General features: G+C 31.8%; 1 protein-coding gene across 6 annotated transcripts in view; it reads left to right on the top strand.

The window, feature by feature from the left end:
* The first annotated feature begins 1,250 nt into the window (after window positions 1-1,250).
* LOC126834616 (maternal protein pumilio-like) overlaps window positions 1,251-25,200 on the top strand; it is a 104,055-nt gene continuing 80,105 nt past the window's right edge. For 2 of the 6 annotated variants that reach the window (XM_050566683.1, XM_050566681.1), the window contains exons 1-8: window positions 1,251-1,725; window positions 3,336-3,436; window positions 3,540-3,743; window positions 4,762-4,866; window positions 6,047-6,223; window positions 21,728-21,857; window positions 24,263-24,423; window positions 24,492-24,655. In XM_050566683.1, coding sequence (XP_050422640.1) covers window positions 3,356-3,436; window positions 3,540-3,743; window positions 4,762-4,866; window positions 6,047-6,223; window positions 21,728-21,857; window positions 24,263-24,423; window positions 24,492-24,655 — 1,022 coding nt within the window. In that variant the 5' untranslated portion in view covers window positions 1,251-1,725; window positions 3,336-3,355. Of the gene's footprint in view, window positions 1,726-3,335; window positions 3,437-3,539; window positions 3,744-4,761; window positions 4,867-6,046; window positions 6,224-9,806; window positions 10,219-21,727; window positions 21,858-24,262; window positions 24,424-24,491; window positions 24,656-25,200 lie in introns of those variants that run through there. The other 4 variants (XM_050566680.1, XM_050566679.1, XM_050566682.1 and 1 more) reach the window with 4 other exon arrangements.

Genomic DNA, 25,200 nt, shown 5'->3' with positions numbered 1-25,200 from the left:
CGGTAACAATATTGTTATCACCGCGACGACGGAACGCGGTCATAGATAATAATCTGTTATTATATTCTATGAACACGGTCCGTTTTCATCGCGGTCGGACGGGGGACCATGACATTATTTTAAGATAATTATCATTTATCTTTAAACGTAGGTGGGACGGCCGTGGTCTATACACAGAATAAATTAACCATATTTTAATTTTCCGTTTTATTTAATCTGTGGTCTGTACGGCAATGAAAATGTGTACGAATGAAGAATAACGCGCCAAAAAACGATTGGTTTTCAACTTGGCAAAACAGAATAACGCACCGAATTAGGGTTTTGTCTTTTATACAATTCTGGAAGATGGCGTGTGCTCGCGTGTTTGTTATCTATAGAAAACCACTCTCTTTGAATTTTACTCTGAATTACAAAAATTTGCACTGGCTCATCCTGAGGTTTTCGCACTGCTGGAACATAGGTGTAGGACTATTAGATGAACTGTCGGGTTTCTTTAATTTTGACGAATGTCGCATCAATAGATTTATTACCTATTCATAGAGTGTGATAAACGAAAGCGAGTGTTATTCACGAAAGTAAAACTACTTGGCATTCTGTCCATGACGTATATGTGCGCCAGTGTGGTATTCTTTACACACTGTCCGTCGTGAGCGACTAGGCGAATATTTTACCAGTGTGTTTGTTTAAATGTATAGATGAACTTTTGTTAGAATACATCACTGACCATACCCTATTTACTATTATGGAATTTCTTAGTATCCGAGTTTATTTACTATGATTCTGCATAAATTTGTGTCATACTAATTTCGCCGTGTTATTTACAGAATACAGCCACGGCGGCAGCAGCGGCCTACACGAGTTATCACAGGCATCAGCTGACGGCGCAGTGCCGACGCCCGTGCTGATATACGTCGAGGTCACCGATGACCGAACAATGGCGTAGTTGTTGTCATCGATGTGACGGTTCAATGAACGAGCGTGTGGTGTGTGATACGGTGGGACCGCCCACCGACGGCCCGCCGGGTGGGCGCCGCCGCCACCGCCGCCGCCCGTTTTATCTCTGGCCGCGCGGCCGGACGCCGATGGTATAGTGGTGGCGGCTAGCGGAGAGACGGGAGACCTCGAACTGCGGCGGCCAGTGTGCACTGTGCGCAGGAGCGAGAGAGAAACGACATGGGAGAATAAATAAAATAAAAAAGAGAAAAAGAAAAATAAGAAAAAAAGGGAATCGCCAATGTCGCCCGTCCTCGTCTAAATTCTAATGTAAATTTAATGTTAGACAAAACCTCCCAAAGGAGGCCGCGAAATTTGTAAATAATACCTCAATAAAAAAACAAAATCATACTCTTGTACATAATACATATAATATATATATATATATATATATATCTATTATATATACGTATATTATATTTATTTCTCTAGGTTTCTGTTGTGTGAGTGTTGTATTATAATATTATTTTGTAAAGTTCCGTTCCGTTTGTTAGCCGATTGGTATTAATTGTGTGTGTCTATATGTTCGCCGGTTTTTTTTTTTTTTAATATTATCATTATTATTGTTGAATTAAACCGATAAAAACAACCGATACGCGACTGAAAAAATTTGATCAAACTATTGTACATTTTCAAAAACGTGTAAATATCATCGGCAATCTCTGTTCGCCGAACAGAGTTTTCGACGAATTTGACCGCAAGCGATCACTGAACGATCAGCTATCGTATTGTGTGAGTTTTTTTTTGTTGAATTTAGCTTTCATGTTTTTTTTTCTACTTATAACCCCTATATAAATACACTAGAGTTTACTCTCTGATGTCGGGCCTATATGGTTTACTAATGAACCCAAGGCTCTTACGATGCGTTTCTTAAGTTTCACAAAGGTCTATCATCTCTATTTTGAGTGCGTTGTACGGTGGGCTCCAGACGGGATTTAGGATCCAGGCCCCAGGTGTTGTTACAACAAAAACTTTACTAGTAACCTGTTACGACTTAAGGTTTATAAAATTTGTCATACTTAGTGTTTTCGATCAAATATGTAGTTTTTTTTGATAAATATGTAGTTTTTTTTTTTTGTGTAACATAAAGCCAATTACAATTTAAAAATAACTTGTAATAAACACAGTTATAGTTAAAATGGGCTACAAAGAGTAAATCTTCAGGTCTTGTCAAACATTTTTTGAGGCCTTTTGATAATCTGGTGTCTCCTACATTAACGTTATGTTAGATCTTGAAAAAAAAACATTTAATTTTTGCTATGAAATATTGTAAAAATTTAATTAAGACCTCCTTTGTTGGAAGTATCAACATATGTACTAGTATTCTTATTTTTAATTTTATTATTGAAAAGTTGAACATTAATAATTTTCTTCACGAGATTTGTATTCACTTCATCGGTTATATAAGGAATTATTTTTCATGCATCATATAATGTAATAGTTTTCGTTTTTAATAGTAATGAAAGATCACTAATTATCTTGAATTTCTTTTTATGAGATAATTTGTTTGTAAACTTGGCCACATACCTTTCAGAAGCCCTTCGTCATCCAACCACTACTCAAAGGGGGGCAGAGATTTTTGGAGATCTGGAGTCTTCAACCCTTAGCATTTTTTATTACGTAATTCCAAGCGGTAACACAGATACTGTGTTAAAAATTTAGGAACATGTGCTAATTTTACCATATTACATAGTATTTGACTTGAATAATAAGTACTATTAACAACAACCATCAAAGGCCTTAAAAAAATTAAACGAAAGCAGTTTTTTTAAGTTTGATTAAAAGAACTTTAAAACACATTAAAAGCATTTTTTTAAATTAACATTTTAAAAAAGATTTTGCTGTATAATAACAATCAATATTTTTCTGTTTTATATACAAAGGAAATCAGTCTATCTATCGACCTAATTTCAAACAAAGCTATTATGTAAAAAGCTAATAAGGTTTTATTATATAATCTTAACAGGAAAATAGCATTCGCGCTAACATTTTATTAAATTTAAATAAAAAAAAAAGTATCTATTCTAAACACTTACTTGACACGTTTGGATTTCTTGCTTTTTATTCTCAGTTAAAAAATAGTTTCATTTCAGATTCAATTTGATAATCCATAACATTTATTATATATATAAAAAAAAAAATGTATTATGATTATTCTTTAAAACTTTTTAAAATTTCTGCTTTCTTGTACTAAACTTTCGGTTAAAACTATTTTAATAGAACTTCCTTTTTTTTATAAATCTTAATTATTATTATTTTCTGTTGTTTGTTTTCATCTATTGTGGCCAATAGATTTTTTATCTACCTTATTCCACTTGCTGATTAAAAATTATATTTTCTAGATTGTTCTTCAACATTTCAAATGAAGTGGTTAGGCGCAGGGAATGTACCTGTTTCCAGCACAAACAACACCGTGTTGAACAACAGTAATAATCATTTACAAGTAAGGGCTTACAAAAATAATATTATAATATAATATAGCAAGTGCTGTGTACTGTATTTGGCGTTTACACCTAATTTACCTTTATTATTTTTTTTTTTCATAGGAGCACCAGCAGCAAATAATCGAAAATGAATCTAGTGGCGACAATGTCATGCGGCAAGTTGTACACGAAGAACCAATTGTCAATTACGTTTTTGACTGTGCCACAGGTGAATCTCAAGAATATGGAATGCAGTCCGGTCCAATACCTTCGAAACATCAGCCACCTCGATGGCCTTCGAACGCAGAAGATTGTTTTTTAGAGCAAGTGAGTAAATTGTAATATTAAACACTGTTATAATTGGTGATGTGACGAACCATTTGATATCTAACTAAGCCAAACTAAACACTGAAAGTTTTCCAGGTTCAATGAGTGAACTCGGAATAATATTATCAACCCGATATATGGTATTAGAATTCACATTTCCTTAAAAAATGCAAAAATTTTTAAGATAGAATTACTAGGTCTTGTGTTGCAATTTGTTGTAAAAGAAAAAATGTTGTTTTTACTGGTTATCAAAATTATCATTAGCTGGATGAGAGTTCCTAAATTACGTATTAATGATGTTGATTCTAAACTACATTTTTTGAGAAAAAAAAATTAAATTCTAGGGACCTTTTGCTATATATTTTTGATTATTCTATCGTGCTTTGTTTGATTAGATAAATTTACGACCCTTGAGCCAATGTACCGAGATATAGGTACTGAAAATTAAAATGTTTTTATTTTGTTTTATGACAATAAAAAAAAAATAGTTGCATAGAACAACAAACACCGCATAAAAGAACATGCATTTTGAAATGAGCTTAAATATTTTTAAAAGAACAAAAAAAGGTTGCTATTTAAACAAAATAAAATTGTGATGCCAGCCTACCTAAGCTTCTTACAAAAATTATTTTTATGCAACACTGTAGTGTTGATAAAAAATGAAATATTACATTTCAGGCAATTTCCTTACTAGTACTACTATTTTTTGTATTAAAAATAATTTGACCAATCTAAAAAAGCTAATGAGACCTAGTGCTTATTTCATTTTTACATAACTTAAATGGTTTTTTTTTTTTATTAAGTTTGGTTCGGGTTAAACACTTTCTTTTTACAGTTTGGTTCGAAATGTGAACTCGAAGTTCAAAGACATTTTTAAATGTTTTCAGTTTAAACTGAAAACTTTTGGGTTCATCACACCACTAGTTGTAATTAATTTGGTGATGAAATCACAATAAAAAAGAGAAATTTGATCTTTGAATTTTGATGGATGTTAATGTCTGTGTGGTTTGTGTTAAAGATGCAGGAGAAATGGAAATATTTCTCTGCCAAAATGTCACAGCCTCCGCCCCAATTATCCGAAGTGCCTGGTATACAATATCAGTTACAACCGATTATAGTTAAAGTGAGGGACACGAGTTGATACAGATTGCTTTAAGAGTGGTTTTTCTTTAGAGCTAGTTGGATGTTTTTTTTAATTAATACTTTTTATAGTAGTTTCTTGGAATCATTTTTTTTTAAATAATAATATGCTAAATTTAATGGTTTTTTTTTTGATATTTTTGGCGAGAATTGAGTTATGCATGCGTAATAATATATTTTTTGCACATAAGTTGGATAGACTTACAAATAATATGATGCACTATTTTTAGGGATTTTAAAATAAAAAATAGGGATCCAAAAACGAATTTTATTATATTTTAATTTCTATTAGAAGCTGAACAGTACGGTTATAGAATCAAATATATTTGATCGAATTTCCAAATAAACTTCAACAGCCAAAATTATATTAAAATATACGTTCAAACTTTTTTTGTTAAAATAAAGATTTATCTAAAAATAGTCAACTTATACGCATAGTTATGTGTACATGACACCATTTCTTTAATAGTTAGAAAGAGAATAAATGTTTATACATTTTGATTTATTTTTTTTCGTTAATTTAATCTAAATAAGAATAATTTTTTTCAACTACAAGGTTTATAGTAATAAGCGTTGAAAACCAAATATTATATAATGCGAAAAAAAAAAATCAATTACAATATTGTTATGAAGAAGAAAGCATGAGTGTGATTTTTACTTGTGTGTCTGTTTTAATTTGTTTTTGCACTTTTTTACCCTATCTTTGATTTACCTACTCATGTGCTCTGCTATTTCGTTAATTTTTCGAGCGGTTAATAGAGAATAGAAATTCAAACTTATTTCTTGTTTGTATATATATTTTTTGGTTTTGTTTAAATTTGTTTTGTTTATAGTATTTAGAGAAAAAATAATTAAAATAAAAAAACCTTTTAATCACTGACGGTATAACAAATTACAATATTGTTTATCCAACCTGTTAAAATATTTACCGTGTATTTGTGGTCAGTCAGGTAAAATACCTGCAATAGTAGCAGAGTAAATATTAAAAGGTTTTTTTTTTACAATACGATCGGAGTAGTGAACTCAAATTACTGTCGTTGTTTATTTCTCTGCTGTCATCAGTTTTTGTTTTTTTTTTAGTTGAACTTAATATATCGTGTAAACCTGACCTGACTGGTTGTATGTTATAACACATTGTCTTATATATTTTCATGATTTTCAAGTCTGGAGAAGGCGGCCCTGAACAATACGTTTACGGAGCACCACCGGGTTTGCACCCTTACCAACAGCACCTGGCGGAAATGGCAAGTTCATCGATGGCCCATAACGCAGCCCATGCAATCATGTCAACACAACAACAACAACAACACGTTATGGACATGCACATGCGAAATGGAGAAGTGAGTACAATATATTATAATTATTATTGCATTGATCCGATAAATAAGTAGATTGAATTATTTGTGTATTTCGAACACACCAACAATTTTACTAACGATATATTACTCAAGCCGTGCGTTAATATCAATGGGTCAGCATATGCAATGGTCGCAGTGTATTGTTTACAATTTTTTTTTAATAATTTTTTATTTCTGTTTGGTAAGCAATAATTATGGATTTAGTAGCTTTTTTATTTAATTAAACCACGTCTGTCTAAAATAGACAATAGTGTAAAAAGCATGCTAATTTAAAAATACATGATAATATTTGGCCTATCCGTAGTAATTTTTGGAATGTTGTTCTCTTTTTTCGTTCCCATCATTTTCGAACTTCAACTCGGGCGCAACCTTAACCCAAAGGTAAGGTTAAAAACAGACGTGTGCCAAAATCGTCGAGTCGCTTGTGTTTTTTTTTTTTTTTAAAAAGAAAATCATGGTACAATGCCAGATCAACATTTATCTACTTAACAAACGCGCAATAAAACTGCTGTTCCACTCGACTCGAGTGAAAACGTGATTTTGTTCAACTCAAGGTTTAAGGATCCGTGTAACGTACGGTGTTGGTTAAAAAAACGTTTTACTTAAGCAAAACGCAAAAAAAAAATTTATGGTGCGCATAAATCGTGCCTGGGTTAGTCGAGGATTTTACTATAGGCATGAACCAAACCTAACAATGATCAAATTCCATGGGATACCTTGTATATAATAGGTACACGCTGAATCTACCTATATTACATTCAGTCTAATTTTCATTCTTAAAAAACCATTTCAATGGAAAATATTCAATCTAGGGTGAAAAATTAACATGGAGCTCAGAAATATTTTAAGACTTTTCACTAGACATTTATTCTGTTATTGAGGGTTATAATTTTATGAATGCTAAAGATTAAAAATATGAAATAAAAATAATCATAATTTAAAACAAAGGCACAACGAAAAAAAAAAATTGATTACAATGTAATATAACGTATGTAGTTTTTTTTAAAAAGAAAAGCGCTCTTTATTTTTTACAACATAAATAAATAGTCTGTCTAGGCTACCGTGAAATGTTTTGAAATTGGATTAAGTAAGACCGTCTGGATCGTTTACTTGGTTCGTGGAAACGTTTATGTTGTCTCTTGGCCGATTGCTTGTACGTTTTATTATTATTTTCTATACAAAATAACCGCTCACAAAGCGGTTTCTTGATCGTCATCGACAGTAATATCGCGTATTTTCTTTTTGTTTGCGCGTTTAAAAAACACGAATATTGTGCCATTATCGATTCTGATGCAACCTCAATAATAATATTATAATTTATAATATAATATTAAAGTATAAATACGGTTTGCAAGGAACTAGAATTCTATTTATTTATTTTGACTATATAACATGTACTCGCCTGTAAGTCGTGTGTGGTTATACGGTATACCTTAGCATGTGGTTATAAGTTATAACCCAAGTAAGCTAAGCTAGAGGACAGTGGGCACTTGAACCAAAGAGCTCAAAACTCGGTGTAGAGCTTGTAAAATTTGCCCAACACTGTGCCTAACGATAATGTCAAAAACCAATTCGTAAATTACATTAAAAATGTTAATTTGTAAAAGTTTGTTTAGTATAACAACAACTCGGATGAAGGTTTTTGGGATTCGAAGACATAATGTTAGAACTTAATCAAGGTTTCGCATTCAATTTTGACATTCTGGTCGTACTCTATTAGGTCTTATTTCATACGGTGGATAGATCTAGACTAATTTAGCTGTAGCGTTTTATCTTTGTGTACATTGTATATGTACAATACTATTGTATACTATATACATTGTTTAATCTAGTTGATCTAGCTTTGAGCGGCAGCCGCTGGAGTACTAAGTACTATAAAATAGTAAGTGTTTTTAGAGAAACACTAGACAAAATTCGCTGAAAAAAATATTGTGTTACTACGTATGGTCGTGACAATGTAATTTACTGTATAAAAGTGCGGTTTTTTTTCTGTATACTGTATAGTATTGTTTTTATCCAATGATGTCATTATTATATTTTATCCTTTTGCATAAGAATAATATTCGACGGCACCATCTGTATAGTTACACACAGCGTGTAATGTATTCGATTCGTTTTTTTCAAAATAATTGTCGAAAATCGGCACTATCGTGTTTTCGACTAGTGAGGTTTTTTTGTATTTGGCTTATAGATCTCATCTTTTTTTTTTTTTACCTTTACCTTTTTTAACTAATGGCTTAATATTTTATTATTTATCAATGATAGATACGTTCCATAAGTATTTCATAGAATCTTAAAGTAAAATTAAGTAAATAGTAAAGCCCCGAAACAATACAACCCATATTTTTTGGGTAAATCGTAAATATCAATTACTTGCTAGGCTCAGGGGAACAATAAATCGCGGTTTTTTTTTTTTACTGTTAGTGAAACGTAGTTGAATATTCAGTGTATATAATTATTAATTATATTACATGAATATCGATGATGATCTGTCTCGACTTCGACGAAGTCAGAAGGTCACCGTTTTACCTGGCGCATACCGTGTTGACGGCTACCTGTTGTTATTGTTACCCTGTCGTCACCGCGCTTGCGCTTTAACATCCCAAAATTCGTTCCGTACCCGGTAGTGTACGACCTACGGCTACAGTCATGATTTCTATAATAATAATCATATTATACAAGGTTCTTGTAGTATACAATACCGTGTTAGGGCGTGAGCATTTTTCAGTTTTAAAACATCAATTTTTAAAGACATTATCACATTTATAGACCGTAAACTAAGCCGCGGCATTTTTTCTTTATGTTAACAGCCCAATGGCGACTGGTTGGTAGCAATTTTTCACTCACGCTTCTCCGCTTTCCCTTTTCGTAATACTTACTGCTGCTGGTATCTTTTAATATTTGATTAATGAAGTCCGATGGGGTTTGTAACCGGGCCAAACAAAAAGATAATTTTATAAAACTAAAGAACTACTAAAATGAGTGTTTTTTTTTCTCCATCTTGTTCCTAGTCTGAACTGTGAGATTCCCTATTCATGTTATTCACTGTCTGTTTTTCTTTTTTTTTTTTTTTTAAATAGCTTAATAATTTTCTTGTTGTGCTTATTACACTGTACAGATTGTAAAATATATTATGTCAAAAATAAAAACTAAAAAAATTAGAAATAATATATTTCACATATTTCGTTGACCATTTGGAAAAGTCAGAATACGTTGACACACAAAAATACCTTTAGTAATGTGTACAAAAAAATGTCGTATTATATAGCCGTAAAAAAGGCTAATAATTATTTTAATTTTTACACAATTTGTTGATAACATGTATTTATTTAATTCACTGTAAAAGGTATTAGAAAATAAAAACAATATTTTTGTTCAAAAACTAATATATTTTTTTTAAATTTCATCGTTAAGAATTAATTTCGGTTTTACTTGAGATAAATAGAGTTAGGCGGCGTTAACGCGGCGCGGTGCGTGCCGGCGTGAGGAGCGCTAGTGAGCCGGCCGTAGCGGTTGCCGCATCGCTACGGCGGCGGCGGCGGCGGCGTCCGTCCGGTCCGTCGGCCATCGGGCGTCAGTGTGTGTTCGTGTTCGCGTGCGAAATGTTGCGTCGGCATGCTCGTTAAACGTGTCGTCCCGTCCGTGTTATTGCAATAATAACATTGTTTTTCGTTTGTTGTTATCGATTGGCCGGGCGCCCGCACAAGCCGATCGTTGCGAAAAACCGCTCTCTCCGTATTCGTCTTGTAAATAGTGTATAATAATAATAACAACAATAACTCGATTTGTTATTGTTACAGCCATCGGTCAGCTGGATTCTGTGTTGTGTGTGTGTGTGATGTGTAATTTGTAACGAAACAATTGGATTTTAACCCGTTCGGAGTATACTAATTTACTATTAAAATACTCGAACAGAAGAATTTCATCTCGACACGTGCTCGTCGAATACCATGAAAGACATGAGCACCACGGACATGGTGAGTTTTGAAAGAAAAAAAAAAAAAAAACGTGTATGTCAACCGGCGGGGCGGCGTGGTCGACCGTGTGGTGTCCGCGCGGCAGCGGTTCTTGTCTAGCCGGTCGCCGCCGCTTTTGTTCGCTACTGCGCGGCCGCGCGCACGCACTCGCACGCACGCACCCGTCTTCATGTGTGTTTCCCTATGGACGCTGGCGCGCGTTCAGACTGATTTTTCAAGGTTAGGAAAACTGCTGTCCGCCGGTGATTTGCACGCGTCCGAAAACGCTCGTTGTGTTTTCCTTAACGCGTTTTGCCCGCGATACACCTTATCAAGTAAATAATATATCACTGTAACACTGTAACCATGTGTTTTGCCTAGTGTATATGGTGTAGCAACGAGGATTTCGATTGTTTGAGGTTATAAAACGATTCTAATACATATGCGACGGCAGGTCTACTACCACCTCCCTCCTACTCTTTCTCTCGCGCACACACACGAACACACACTATTCCTATAATAATGAACGAGTGTCCTCGTGTTTAGAGACCACACACACACACACCACACGGTTTTTACCTGAAATCATCTTAAATCATTTTTTCCACGGGGACGCACAGACCCTTTTAATTTGGTTTGTTCGTTCAAAGGTCGGACATCTGCGTCCGGTCGTAGTAAATCGTTTGTCGAATTTCGCTTTTGAATCTAAAAAGGCGGAGTACACGCACCGTTGAGAAAACGGTATAAGATATTATTCCCTGCCGTGTTCGAATCTTATCGTATAATAACTTTTCGGTGAACTCTTGACTGTGTTATCGCCGAAAATAATGTGACCGTGTTCTGTTGTTACAAATAGTAATATTAATAATATTACATGCTGTGCAAGTCTCCTCTTCCTGCTCTTTTTTTCTGTAAGCCGAACGATTATTTTTAGAAGTCTAGATGGGTTAGGTTGTCAACAACTTAAGCGATACGCGTTTCGTGTTTACATATTGTTATTATTAAATGTTATTATAACCTTTGGGCTTTGCCAGTAGCTCGTTTAGTTTTGTTTTGTTAGAACTTTTAACTAAATTACTGTGTCGGTAAGTCTCGGTTGATTGATAGTTTCCGGAAAAGCTATTTACCTGTTAAGTGTGAGGTATTACCAGCAAAGTTTGCTGAAACAATAAAACATTTTGGCGGAAGAGGTGTTTTTAAACAGTTTTAATTTTATAATAATATGCTAAAAATAATATTAACAATATAATTAGTCGTCAGATAAATGGATATCAATATTACCGCTGACGTCGGTCTGTCTCAAAAGATGTTAGACTTTAATCAGAAGTTGTTTATAATTATTTTTTCTATTTATAACTTATAAGTAACTTATTTATCAATGAATCCATAAGATAATATTTTCTTCTTTAAATTTAATATTAAAAGGTTTCAGGTGTCAAGACCGAAATATAAGTATAACACCATTGTTATGAATAGCCTTAACCGGAAGTTAAAAAATATTGCTATAATTTTGACCTGCTTTAACTGTCTTATGAATATTTATCTAAAATAAATAAAGATTTCATAATAACACATTTGTATTTATTCATTGTTATTGGTTTATTATTATTTAAATCTATGTTTCTTGTGAGATTATATTTAATATTTGGCATGTTTTTTAATTTAAACAATTAGTTTATTTGGCTTGTACATTTTTTCCAGCTCAAAATAATTGAGAAATTAGTGGATCATTATTATTTTTATTATACTAAAATCTTACCAAATATTAGGATGAAATAAACCAAAATATTTGTGGTGTTTGAGTAATACTGAATTTTGTTCACTTTTTATTATACCTATGTATTTTATAAGCTTTATGTTTAAAATATACTTATATAACTTTTGTGGCATTTAACATTTAACTACTTAAGATTTTCGGTAGAATTGTACAGATAAGTTTTTGTTTGATTAAAAATAAAAAAATCTACCAACTTCTTAGAATTACCCTCAGCAAAAAGAAATTTGAAGAAGGGGAATTTAAGTTTATCTCATTTAAAGACATTTAAATATTTTATGGTTTTTATGTCTTCGTTTCTGTTGTCGTAAAAGTGTGCCAAATAGCTACCTTTTATTTTTTGTAAAATATGTTATATAAAAATACTATGATAGCGGTACGTTTTTTATCTGATTGAATTGAATATAGTACCTTATCGCAACATTGGAAGTATTTTTGTTTCTTTGTAATATTGGAATATTAAGTATATATACAAATATAACAAAAATAAACATTCTTTATTGATAGAGGTTTTGTTGTCATTTAATAATGATTTATTCTAATTTACTTTTAATTGTTTAGTCGGATGAAAAATCGATTGGTCGGCTGTATCTATTTTTTAATTTTGTATTATTGCGTATCGCTGGTGAAACCTTGAGGGGTTTTCTATTCAGCGGGTTTTTCGCTGAAATGCTCTCACCCACAGTGTGTGTTTGCCGAACTGTTATAAAACAATTTGTACTTATGCGCACTTACAATGTGCAAACACAATGTTACTATTGTTGAGGACGCATTCTAAAAGTTTCAATTGGTTGCCTTTCGTTCCCTTTGTGTTTGTTGTGAGTGCTTCCTTCCTTCCTTCTGAGTATCATATGCGAACAAGCTAAGCCAAAGAAACCCTAAAAAAATCTTGTAACACGCTTTTAAAGTAATTTGATTTTTATATATTATTATCGTCTTTAGATTTGCATCTAGACGATTTTTAGTCGGTCACTCAGTTAGGTTAGGTCCCTAAATAACTGTTGACCTTAGATCTCAATGTAGTGGCTGAATTTAAGAATAATTTTCGCCAAATACATTGTAAAATCTATAATGTAAATTTTAACCTCACATAATCCGTTTGAGATACGTAAGCCGTTGGGCGAGATTGCGACCCGTGGTTCTTACTTGTACCAGGGTCGTGGTGTTATTTCACGATGACGGCGGAGGGGGAACAGGGAAATAGTCTCCTTACATTCGGTAACACGTGGGTGTCGGGTACTTGATAACTATACCGAGTAGTAAGCACTTGATATGATAAACATAAATTTGCTTATTACAGTGTTGGCGGTTTTTTTGTACTTACTCCGTGTGCATCCAGCAGCGTTGATGAAATAAAAAGTTCTCGCTCAGAAAACAAATTCCGGGTTTTCCAAAACGTTAGTTTTTATTTTATTACGTTTACGCTGTATAGCAAAAAGTTGAAGTTAGATTTCCATTTGCCCGTCAGTTTTGCCTCATTGGAAGATTTCCTTTTTATCGTAAAAGTATCATACTTAAAAAAAAAACCAATATTCACGTAACGTAAATTTTTACCTAATGAAATGTACATTAATACAATAATTTTTAATTATTGTGGTATGATGTTTTTAAGGTACATAATAAAATAACTTAAACATACAGTTATTTCAGATTAAAGCCCTAGTTGACCGGGTAGTTTCCGGTAGACCTTAATATAATATAAACGGTTAAGTTGGGGTGGAAAAACCGATGAAATATTGTATACAATAAGACCCTCTTTGCAGTTGTCGTTGAGTCATCGGCGGATGTTGTGTGACTAGGTTTAGTATATGACTTTTATTTAATTCAACATTTAAGGCCAATGTCAGTTGAGTCTATTATGTCATAACTTTGTATTACCTCGTTAAAAGTTTAAAATAGCTTATTCACGATCTCTTTTTTGCAAAATATCGTTTTAACGGTTTCCCTGTTTTTTTCTCTCGAAACGAAAGATTACAATTAAACATATATATATATATATTTGTGTATTCTTATTAATATTTGTTGTATACATATAAATATTTCTTATTTTTCGGAAGAAAACATAATGTCTTGGTGTTACACAATTCCTTATTTCCCCTCGTGTTTTGTATTGTTCAACTCGTCGGTAGATTTAATATTTGTGTGGAGAAGCAACACAGCCAAGGGTTGTTGTTACATAACCGTAGTTCGTCGAAGGGATGGTAAAGGTACCTAACTTAAGGGCGTTTCTGTAGTATTTTATGTTTAAAAAATAATACCCGTCGCCGAGGCGTGTATCGTTCGCTGCAGCATGAAATCTCGTTAGCCTGCATTGTTATATATACACAGATAAAAACATTTATTATTTTAAATTTTTTCCCGATTGCCAGCCCCTAGGGAATAGAGATCGGGTATTGCCAACGCTATTTAAACCTATTAATAATCACTTTGACTCGTCACGAGTTAAAAATTAACTGGTATAATCAACGTTTGTTAAGTAATTAGTATCTTGTGTGATGGCAATGACTGATAAGAATCAGTTCTTTCTATACAAAATACAGTTTATATAGTGACTAAACGGACTAGGAAAACCTAGTCCTACGATTTTCTGTCCTCGGCAAAATAATAAACGTAGCCTTGAAATAAATATAAATTAAATGGTCGTATTTTTTTACCTTTATTAACCATTTATCTGACAATTGCTAGCTAGAATTTTCGCGCTAACCCTATAACAGATATAATGAGAATTTTTTTGGGCTACTTCGTTAATAAAAACCTAACCGGCGATGAATGTTTATTTTTACGCTTATCGTTGAAAGATTGACTCGCCAATTGTTGTGTACAATTTTATTTTCAAACGTTTGGCAAAATATAATTTAGTAAACAACGTATTGATAATATTCTCGTCTCTTTTAGATACTGATGATTTTCCATTGGCTTTGTTTATTCCACACTCAAGTAAACTAGTACAAGACTAATATTGTTATTGAAACACATTTTATCATTGTCTCGATTTACATTGTATTTCCTTAGTGATGCTTATGTCGTCTCGAATTACGCGAGTCGAGTCGATGACTGCAGAGCGGTCGAGTGATTGATTGTTCATAATTAGTATAAATATAAACCTAGTTAAAGAATATTATTTTTAAATAATCCAATGAGAAGGCAGTTAAATAAGTTCAATAGTTGTATTTCTCTAAACGTATGTATGTAGACTGTAGTTTCCCTGCACTGTCAGTTTGTAGACAATAACATGAATAATATAAATCTTTATTTACGCATCTCGGCCGTCGAGAACTCGTGTGTACTTAAACGCGCGTATTAATATTTATTGGTGATTTGGAATATTTGTTTCGCTGATACGTTTTTTCTCACTAGTATTTTTGAACAGCAGCAAAATACAGTGGTTTATTATCGGAATAATTATAATTATTTTACGTACCGCATAACTATAATATTATATTATATTTTTATCCTAATGTTATTCTTTCTTAACAATACGTTAGGTTAATAATCACCGCGTTCTGTTTGTCAAACGACAACAAAAGATAGGACTGCCATCGCGCCCTGTTGTTTGCTTTTTCTCTTTTCTCTCCTGCCAAAGGGCTTGTCGGTTTTTTTTTAAACTATACCTTACACTATCTGGCAGGATGTATATTATTTTACTGCTGTAATAGTCGTCTGTTTACTGCAGGCAAACACGAGTACTGCCCTCGCTTACGACAGCCGTGACGACATGTGTTAAACAGACACACCGATTTTTTGTTTTTGCTCCCAAGCGCCATGTGGAATGGCGTTTTATGTATTTTTTTTATAGAGGGCTAGTAATGCATTTTAATTTTGTCGATTCGTCGTTCATTTTAATAGTATATCGGCGTCTAAACCCGCATCAAATGTCGACAAGCTAATGCTGATTGTGTCAACAGCGTGTAAAACCAAACAAATTAAAATCGATTATATTATAGAATACAGTGTTCTTGTTTTTTTTTTATCGGTAAAACATTGCTCCCTTCCATGCTATAGCAATAGTTTGTATGATAATAATATAAAATTTTAGTCCCCGTGTACACATACATACCTGTATTTTGTCATAAACGCCAAAGTCCAAGAAATAGTTTCCTCTGTGCTCTTCTCTTTTATTGATGTATAATGTACCTTTTTAAACAAATTCACATGTATAAAAAAACAAGATAAGTATATTTGTCTATGACATTTGTTTATCATCAACAGGGCTAGGAATTTATAGCAATCTGGGATGGCAAAAGTATTACAGTATATTACAGTGTTACAGTCTTATTTATGTTAGATTGGCCCTTTAATGCGGTTATCCAATGTACTAATTTAGTATATAAATACATTAAGTTGTATCAAGATTTTGTATTGATACACTCACATCTCATAGCAATTAAATATGCGAAAAAATGTACTAAAAATATAGTTTAATATCACTTAATAAAACCAGTAGTGCAACTAGGATTACTTTTTGAATAAGCTGATCGCAAGGCAGTTGTTAACTTTGTTATAAACTTAACCTAATTAAGACATTCCTTGTTGGAATATTTGAAATATTCCAAAATAACTTCCCAGTGGGCCAATGATTTTAAAACAAATGTTACGGATTGGTTTACCAATCTTTTTATGCGGATAATCTTATTTTATATGAGGCTGACATTTAAATTAAATATTTATTTGTGTAATGCAAATATTGTCAATTAAAAAATTTATGACAAAAATTGTACAGATTAACTCGTGATTATAAAATTTTTTTGTTACGGATTGGTTTACCAATTAAACATCATGCGGAAAATTGTATATGAAGATTATCATCTTAATTAAAGAAAAAAAAACTTTATCTTGTCTTTTGCCCTCGTTTATGTTTAATTTTTGTGTTGATATTATTTTCTTTGGTGTTTTGTAAACTTTATTACTTTATATATTCTAAATACATGTTAATTAAACAAGGCACGTCAATTCAATTTAGAAATTTATGACAAAAATTGTACAGATTAACTCGTGATTATAAAATTTTATTGTTACGGATTGGTTTACCAATTAAACATCATGCGGAAAATTGTATATGAAGATTATCATCTTAATTAAAGAAAAAAAAACTTTATCTTGTCTTTTGTCCTCGTTTATGTTTAATTTTTGTGTTGATATTATTTTCTTTGGTGTTTTGTAAACTTTATTACTATATATATTCTAAATACATGTTAATTAAACAAGGCACGTCAATTCAATTTAGAAATTTATGACAAAAATTGTACAGATTAACTCGTGATTATAAAATTTTATTGTTACGGATTGGTTTACCAATTAAACATCATGCGGATAAATTGTATATGAAGAAATCTGTACAGTGAAAAATTATTTAGGCAAGTTCAAGTATAATTTCGTTGAATTGACATTATGGGTTAAAACTTGTTGGCGAATTGATACGTTTTGGCTGTATTTCGATCCGAAAGTTTTCCCCTGTATTCATGTCTACCTATGATTAAAAAAAACATTAAGTTACGGATTGGTTTACTTAAGAAATCATGCAGACAATATAATGTAAATGAGGTTCATACGACCGTGTACAAAATGCTCTTATAGCACCATTACTTGTGATTATAAACAAATTTATGTTACGGATTGGTTTGCCAATTGTTTGTTATGCGGATAAATTTTATATGAAGTCGGGTTACATTTCTCTTTTGTCAAAATAAAATTGAAAACTTTTTGATTATCAATGGGCTCCGGAATTACAGATAAATGTATCTTTAAACTTTATCTTGTGTCACGAGATTCGTGATCTAGAAAAAAAAACATAAGTTTACGGATTGATTTACCAACCTATATACTGTATACAATTAATTGGCATGCGGATCAAACATTTATGAGGCAATTAACCCTTGTAGACTAGAAAATACTGTTTATCCTGTTTCTAGATTAGGTTAAACGACTTTAATGCAATAAAATTTAGAAATATTGGAGTAATTTATGTATCACGCCAATGAGTTTTACCCATAAAAAAATGATACATTCACCTGTGATTAAAAAAGTTATTTTGTTACGGATTGGTTTACCGACTTATACGAATGCGGATACAATGGTTATATGAGGTGAAGCTTATCTTAATTAAAAAAAACAGTATCTTGTCTTTTGCCCTTGTTTGTTTAATTTTTGTGTTGGTATAATTTTCTTGCGTGTTTGGTAAGCGTTATGACTATATATATTCTAAATACTTATTAATTAGACACAAGACACATCGAAGAATATTGTGTCCGTTAATTAAGCTTTTAAGAAATCAATAGTGATTATTATGTCTCAAAACATAAACAAAAAATAAAGTAGAGCGTCTCTTTACAACGCCAATAACAATGTCCTTTGATCTGAATTATCTTTGAATCCCCACCAGGATATAGGTAATTGACCCTGTACTAATTACTATTGCATGAGTATAATACCTGATAATTTAAGAATAACATTTCCGCACTTGCTTTTCGGGAGCTAATGGGTTTATTTTCAATATCCCTTTTGTATTTGATAAAAAATAATGTTATTAATAAGCGTATCTTTTGTTTTATACATGTTTAAATAAATGTTATGTTATTGTTTATCATCATAATAATATAAAGTTCTTCCCAGGCTATTAGGGTTATCCATATGGAAAAATCAATAGAACGCCGTGTTCGTGTTGCGTGTAGCCTATATGGAAGGTAGGTAGGCCGGCTATATAGACGTTATGTATTTGAGTTTTACAACGATATACTATAAACTCTAATCAGATCATAATTCGTAGACGTTCCAACGCGTACGTTTTTAGTTTATAAAATAAAATAATATAAAAAAACTCATAAAACATCGATTAAAGCAAGCGAATTAAAGATCCACATCTATTTATTTTAATTAAATGAGCATATAATTGTTCCTCAGAAAAGTACACGAGATGGCGAGAGGACGCAATTGTTGAGTAAATTATACTTTTTAATCCTCAAACACTCCTCTGCCAAAGTCCGTTATAATATATTAGGGTACGATTTAATGAAAGCAAATTTTTTTTATTGATGACACTATCCGAGAGAGGGCTTTGTGGCGTGCCTCCCAGGAGGGATGATAGAAGAGCTGTCCTCTTTCCTCGTTGCCTTTTTTTAAAATTAAGAAAGAGTATTAATAGTTAACACATTTTCCATTCTACCATAGTTAATATATAAGAATTTCTTCAAAGCGTGGATCGTGTCCTGACAACCAAGTCCAATGTTAGAAAAAATAATTCAAATTTTATTTTAGTTCAAATTTTTATCAAAACTTGTGTTTAGTCACTTGTTGCAAGGCGTCGATGAAATGTTATCTGTTTTCATTTTGAGATGAAAAGGAAAATAGTAATTTTCTTGAACGAATGTAGTACTAAATATTTACAGCTGTTTTGTAAAACAACCGAAGAGGGTGTGCGGAAATTTTCACTATTTTATTAATGTTGTTTCCCCTCCTATAAAATTGCTCGGGTCCGCGCTACTGCGAGGGTTTAACAAAAAAAAATGGGACCAGAGTTTGTATAAGTCCAACAAATGGTATTTATAATTGTATAATGTATTTACCCAAAAATGAGCGTTTTATTAGATTTTTACATGTTTCATGTGCTATACTACTCTCCTAAGCAGAGTATACCACCTAGTAGTATTTTTTTAAAAGTATTCTTTTAAATTGTTGTATAAGTAAAAATAAATAAAATGTGTTTTTTTGTGTAGGAGTGTGCATGTGTGTGCGTGTGTGTGCGAGTGTGTGAGCGTGTGAGCAATGCCGTAGAACCTTGGTTCGGACGTTGTCCTCTATTGACAACGTCAAGGTCATCTGGCCATCTCCCCTATCTCATCGCCCGTGTACGCTTGCACACTTCACTATTAGGTATAGCCCTCACTCTTTTTTTATTATTATAATATATATCATCTTTCCCTTTCACCTATAGAGAGGCTCATTTTTTCTTCCATGTCCCTGCGAACATCGGTTGGGTTTTATATTACTGTGATATAATAATATTGTGTGCGACGCATCGCGTTTTCCACCAACTATTATATCAAACACAGTTTTGCAATATATAATATAATATAAATATTTTATAATGTATAGAGCCGACGTTTTTATCTGCAAAAACCGGTTCTCTGTATACGGATTTGTTGGCGGTTCGTACCGACGTTTTTTTATTTATTTATTCCCTATCTCGTTTTGCTTGAACTGACCTCAACTGTTTGTGCGTGCACCTTTATTTGACCACCGGTCGTTTCCCCCTAAACGATATTCTTATCCGGTCATCCATTGGACCTATACAGCAGATAATTCCGATTCATTTTTTAATACTCTGACCCACCCCAATAGCTGATGATTCCGCATAGATCAGAAAACAAGTGGTCTGGTCAGGTCCATCTGGTGTCGAAAATACCATAGTTACAAGTGTTGTCAATTGTGGTTCTACTTATGTATAGTTTCAACTTTCAGCACAGATATAGATAATAAACAGACGTACACAAAATATATTATATATATATATATATATATATATATATTTGTATCTAAAAGTCCAAATTAGATTGATCTATTATTTAAATTACTGATAGATAAAGAGTAAATTTGTCCAAAATTTAAAAACTTAGTTCTACAGACTATACAGCAGTAGTGCTGTAGCAGGAGGTCACCAAGGGCAAGTGCCCCCTTCCTTGAAATAATAATATTGGTTGTTTGATTTAGATTTGTGTTCCACGCATTACCAGAAACAATTGGACGGATTGGATAACCGTGTTATTATATTATCGCTGGTGTTACTCATTTTAATGCGAGTGTGTATACATGGCGACTCACGATGATATTGTGTGGGATTAATAGTCAAAACACGGTTTATCGATAAGAATAATTTATAAAAAATGTATAATAATCTCATGTGATTAATTATTATCACCGAGCAAGTAATTTACTTGTCAAAACGGGTATGCCGTTGCTTATTCGTGCACTACTTATTAGTTGCCAAATTTCTTCAAGATTATCATTTTAAGTCATTCTTAGTACTTTTTATTAATTAAAATTGTGTAATGCAATTATACAGCTAATAGCAAACGATTAATACACTGCATGTAGTATATTTATAATTGTATACTATTAAAATACATAATTTTTAGCTTTTATATAAACGATGAAAATTGTTGTGTCAAAACAACAGCCGGTAAAATCATAAATATGTCAATATAACAATCGTACGTTAGTACAATATGTGAAACACTTGAATAAATACTAAAATTTTTTCAATAAAGCTTTATAAATTGTTACACATTTAATGGGAATTTTTTTTTGCAAATTTGCACCTCCTTGGTTGATATTATTAACGTATCATATAAAATTAACAGATACCTTTTAACTGTAAATCGTTGATTTTGACAATTTGCTAACACTTATTTTTTTGTAAAACTTTTCTTTTGAGTTATGAGAGTATACGGAATTATTTGTTATGATCCAAAGTGCTTATATTCATCTTGGAAAGGTTCATTTATCACGTTTTTGAATAATCACGCGTGTTTTCCCTTATCTATCCTATCTCCAGCAGTTTTTATTGTGGAGGTATTTTTTGAAAGGCGTGGTGGCAAAAAAAAAAAAAAATGGTAAAATAAAGGGAATGCAAACGAAAAAATATGATCATACAATTTGTATAGGGTATTTTTTAAACTCTAGTGATGATAATGTTTGAATGATTATTTATGATTTTTATTTGTTGAGAAATAAATTTAAATGATGTTGGATTTTTTTTTTCAGATCGCATCTTCAACGAAGAAGTTATGGGGCGTCGAAGAAGGCAAAGAAGATGGACCTAAAGGAATTCTGAACTTGAACGACCACCACCATCAGATGTGGAGGGACTCCACGTGGAGTTCGAATAGTGAGTGTGAGCGACCAAAACAAATCGATTAATTATAGTTATAAATTATTAACCTAGTATTATTATTATTAGGTGTACGTGCAGTGTACAGCGATAACGAAAGGTTTTATCACGTTTTATATTATTGTGTACGCTATTGAACAAAGTAGGCCTTTTTTGTTTTTCACCTTCAGTTTTTCTTTAAAATAAATTCTCTTGAAGTGAAGTTAGGCGTACTTTTGTTTTGGACATTTTGACAGTGTGTCACGTCGCCGTCGTTTCAGTCGTTGTTGGGGTGTCTGGTAGAATATTTGTTAATCTTACAAATGTATTACGTCCGAATAATATAAACAAAATGTATAAAATTGTACGTTTTTGCTAGCGCCTTTGCGAGTGCAAACACTCATTGAGTCGGCTAGTTTTAAAAGAATGTATAAAACGAAAAAAAAAAAACGGTTACTTTATAACTGTACACATTCGGTGTAGTATTTATTTATTACAATATAGTTATAATATTATTATTTTTCGGTGTGGGTTTAGTTACACACGCGGTACACTGGTATAGACCTCTCCAGCAAGTTCAATGGCATCGAGTATTATAGTCGTCATCGTATATTTTATGATACTTTAACCGTCTATAAAAATTATAAAACCAGTCTCTTCCGACTGGTAATTTTCATTTTCACTATTACTACACACTAGCGCGCTTAGCGTCATAGGTTCAATAGCAAAAAAAAAAAAAAAATTAAAAAAACCGGTCTTTCAGCTAGCGAGTCGCTTCTTAGAATTTTCTCATATATATATATATATACATACATACTTATACAAGAAACCAAAAAAGTATTTAAGATGCTCCACAGCCGCCTACGGTTTTTTAAGACTAACCTTTATCTATTAAATATTTTATGTTAAAATCTTATATATACATACAAATTCGACCCTGGAACTTGATCCAAATTCCAAACTAAGTGTTTGTTTATTTTCGCTGAATCAGCATTACTAGGAATAAAAACACGTGTTTTTGGTACCGTGTTTTGTACGTCTGAATACTTTTCTAAAATGTATTTCAAAAAGAATAAAAAATTCAATTTTATTTGCTGATTTCGTAACTTGCTTTAGAATTGATGTAGGAAATTAATGTTGTTTTATTTACAAAAGAAAATTAGAAAATCGATTTTTGTAAATGTTAATAATAAATATTATAATGCTTTTTATTAATTCGTACAGGCCTACCAATTTTTTAGCCTTTTTTGTCCCCTCTTATTGTTTCTCAATTAATAGTTGTTGTTGTGTCTGTTAACCAATTTGTCCCGTTTGAAATACGATTTATGTACACTCTATTTTATAATAAATTAATGTTACATATCGAAAACAAATCGTTTAGTTCGCAGTATATTATGTTACTCTTTGAAAATTATAACTTTTCAGTAAAAGTTTATTCTCTTATGATAATGACCAATTTTTATTTTAAAATTCAAAATAACATAAAATATTAACTTTATACTCGAGTTGATAACATGATGTAAAATGTTTTAATTACAAATAAATGAGAACTGTTTTTCTCTAAAACATAATTTTTATATAGATTTAATTTTCAGAGGTTTTACATTGTTACAGTTGCTGCATACAATGATTTTTGATTTGTTAACTTGCAAAATAACTTTTTTGAATAAAAAATAACCCACAATTAAACAATATTTCATCTTAAAAGTAACACTTGAATAAAACAAATTGTCCATAAAAGTTACTTTTTACTTGCATTACTTTGAACTTGTAAAATTATTAATCCTTAGTTGTCATACTTGAGCAAATTTAATGAACACTATTACCTATTATTTGTTTGTATGTATATATTGACCAGAAATAGGTATTAAGGTCTTATTTGGCTATGAAATTATTAATATTCATCTACTATTGTCATTGGAATACAAAAATATATTAAATATTCTTATGTATTTAAAAAAATTTTTCTCAGTTCCAAATTTCTTAATTTTAAGAAAGCACTTCTAAGTTCTGTTTCTACAAAAAAGGAATCCCCTTGTATAGGGAAGCAATCTTTCTCAACATTTTAGTGGACATTCATAACTAATTTCTTACAGTTCTAGTATAAATGAGATTTTCTGTTTTTTTCCCTAATCCAAAACAGTCAAAATTATGTTTTTATAATAATGAGATTTACTAGTTCTTATGACCGCCTACCATAAAATTATTATATGAAAGTTAAAATTTGTTACCATTTGTTCATCAACCTCCAGTGAGGACGACCTTTTTTATCAGAAGAATTCTTTTATAATTTTATAACTACTAATTTGTATGCATTTTCTTATTTATTTTATTTACTATCATTTTGAAAATATGAAAATTGAATAATAGTTGTTTTTTGATTACCGTGTCAAGCTGGCTGACTAAATTGAATTTAAACATTTTTTTAGCACGGAGAGGAGCTGGATTTCCAGTGGGCACGGACGGTGGAAATATTTTATCGCCAAGATCGTCAGAGGCTGGTATCGGCATGAAGATGGTAGAGTATGTTTTAGCTAGTACGCCAAACAAAATGGAGACGTTAGAGCCAAGAATGAGGAGTTTGGTTATTGTAAGTGAATGCACAAGTGGTACCAAGTAATTTAATTCTATTACTTATGTTTTTGTATCAATTTTCAGAGTGACGGCGAGCCTATTAAGAAAGAAAAAGACAAACCAAGTTCGCCATACGATTCTGTAAATAGCAACAAAAAGGAAATAGAAAATGGAAATTGTTCGGCCGTTGTACAACAAAACGGAATGGTGGTGGTACAGAATGGCCTGGACGAAGATAAATATATAAAGTTAGTTGTTGTTTGCTCTTTGGTCGACAGCTTTCTACATCTAGACTACTACTAAGCCATGTAAAACGTTGATGGGTTAATTATAATGATACTGTTACACAGTTCCATGTAAATTTGGTCGAGTTCAACTTTAAAATGATAATAAGTTGCTCCCAAAATTTTGGTATTCTCGTATCCAACTATTGTCAGTTTGGAAATAAAGAAATAAACCCTGTCATTGAAAAACAAATTATAGGTATAAAGATAAATGAGTATTTTTGGTCTTTGGTCAGTACCTTTGACTTCAACCTTGGATCAACTTCAGTAGAATTATCACAAGTTGTAAATTGCGTTGCAAAGTATTAATTTTTGTTTAAAATCTAAGTTGTTATTGTTTGTTTAATAAAATTGTATCTTTTTCATTCAACTATACATTTTTGGCCATAATTGTATTGCGTTGTAGTGTTGAAGTAAATAACAAGAAGCTTCGGCTTGCTTGGCAAACCTTGGTTTTTAAATATGTATGTCTTTTTTTTGTTTAATTGAAGAAATTACGACTCAAAAAT

This window comes from Adelges cooleyi, unplaced genomic scaffold (genome assembly GCF_023614345.1).
Source record: "Adelges cooleyi isolate 19-005CV unplaced genomic scaffold, UGA_ACOO_1.1 ACOO_flye_CR_arks_rails_tigmint_CR_PRNA_21, whole genome shotgun sequence".
In the NCBI taxonomy this organism is placed as follows: Eukaryota; Metazoa; Arthropoda; class Insecta; order Hemiptera; family Adelgidae; genus Adelges; species Adelges cooleyi.
The sequence above is the reverse complement of the archived record's forward strand: the minus strand, read 5'-3'. Positions and strand labels throughout refer to the sequence as shown.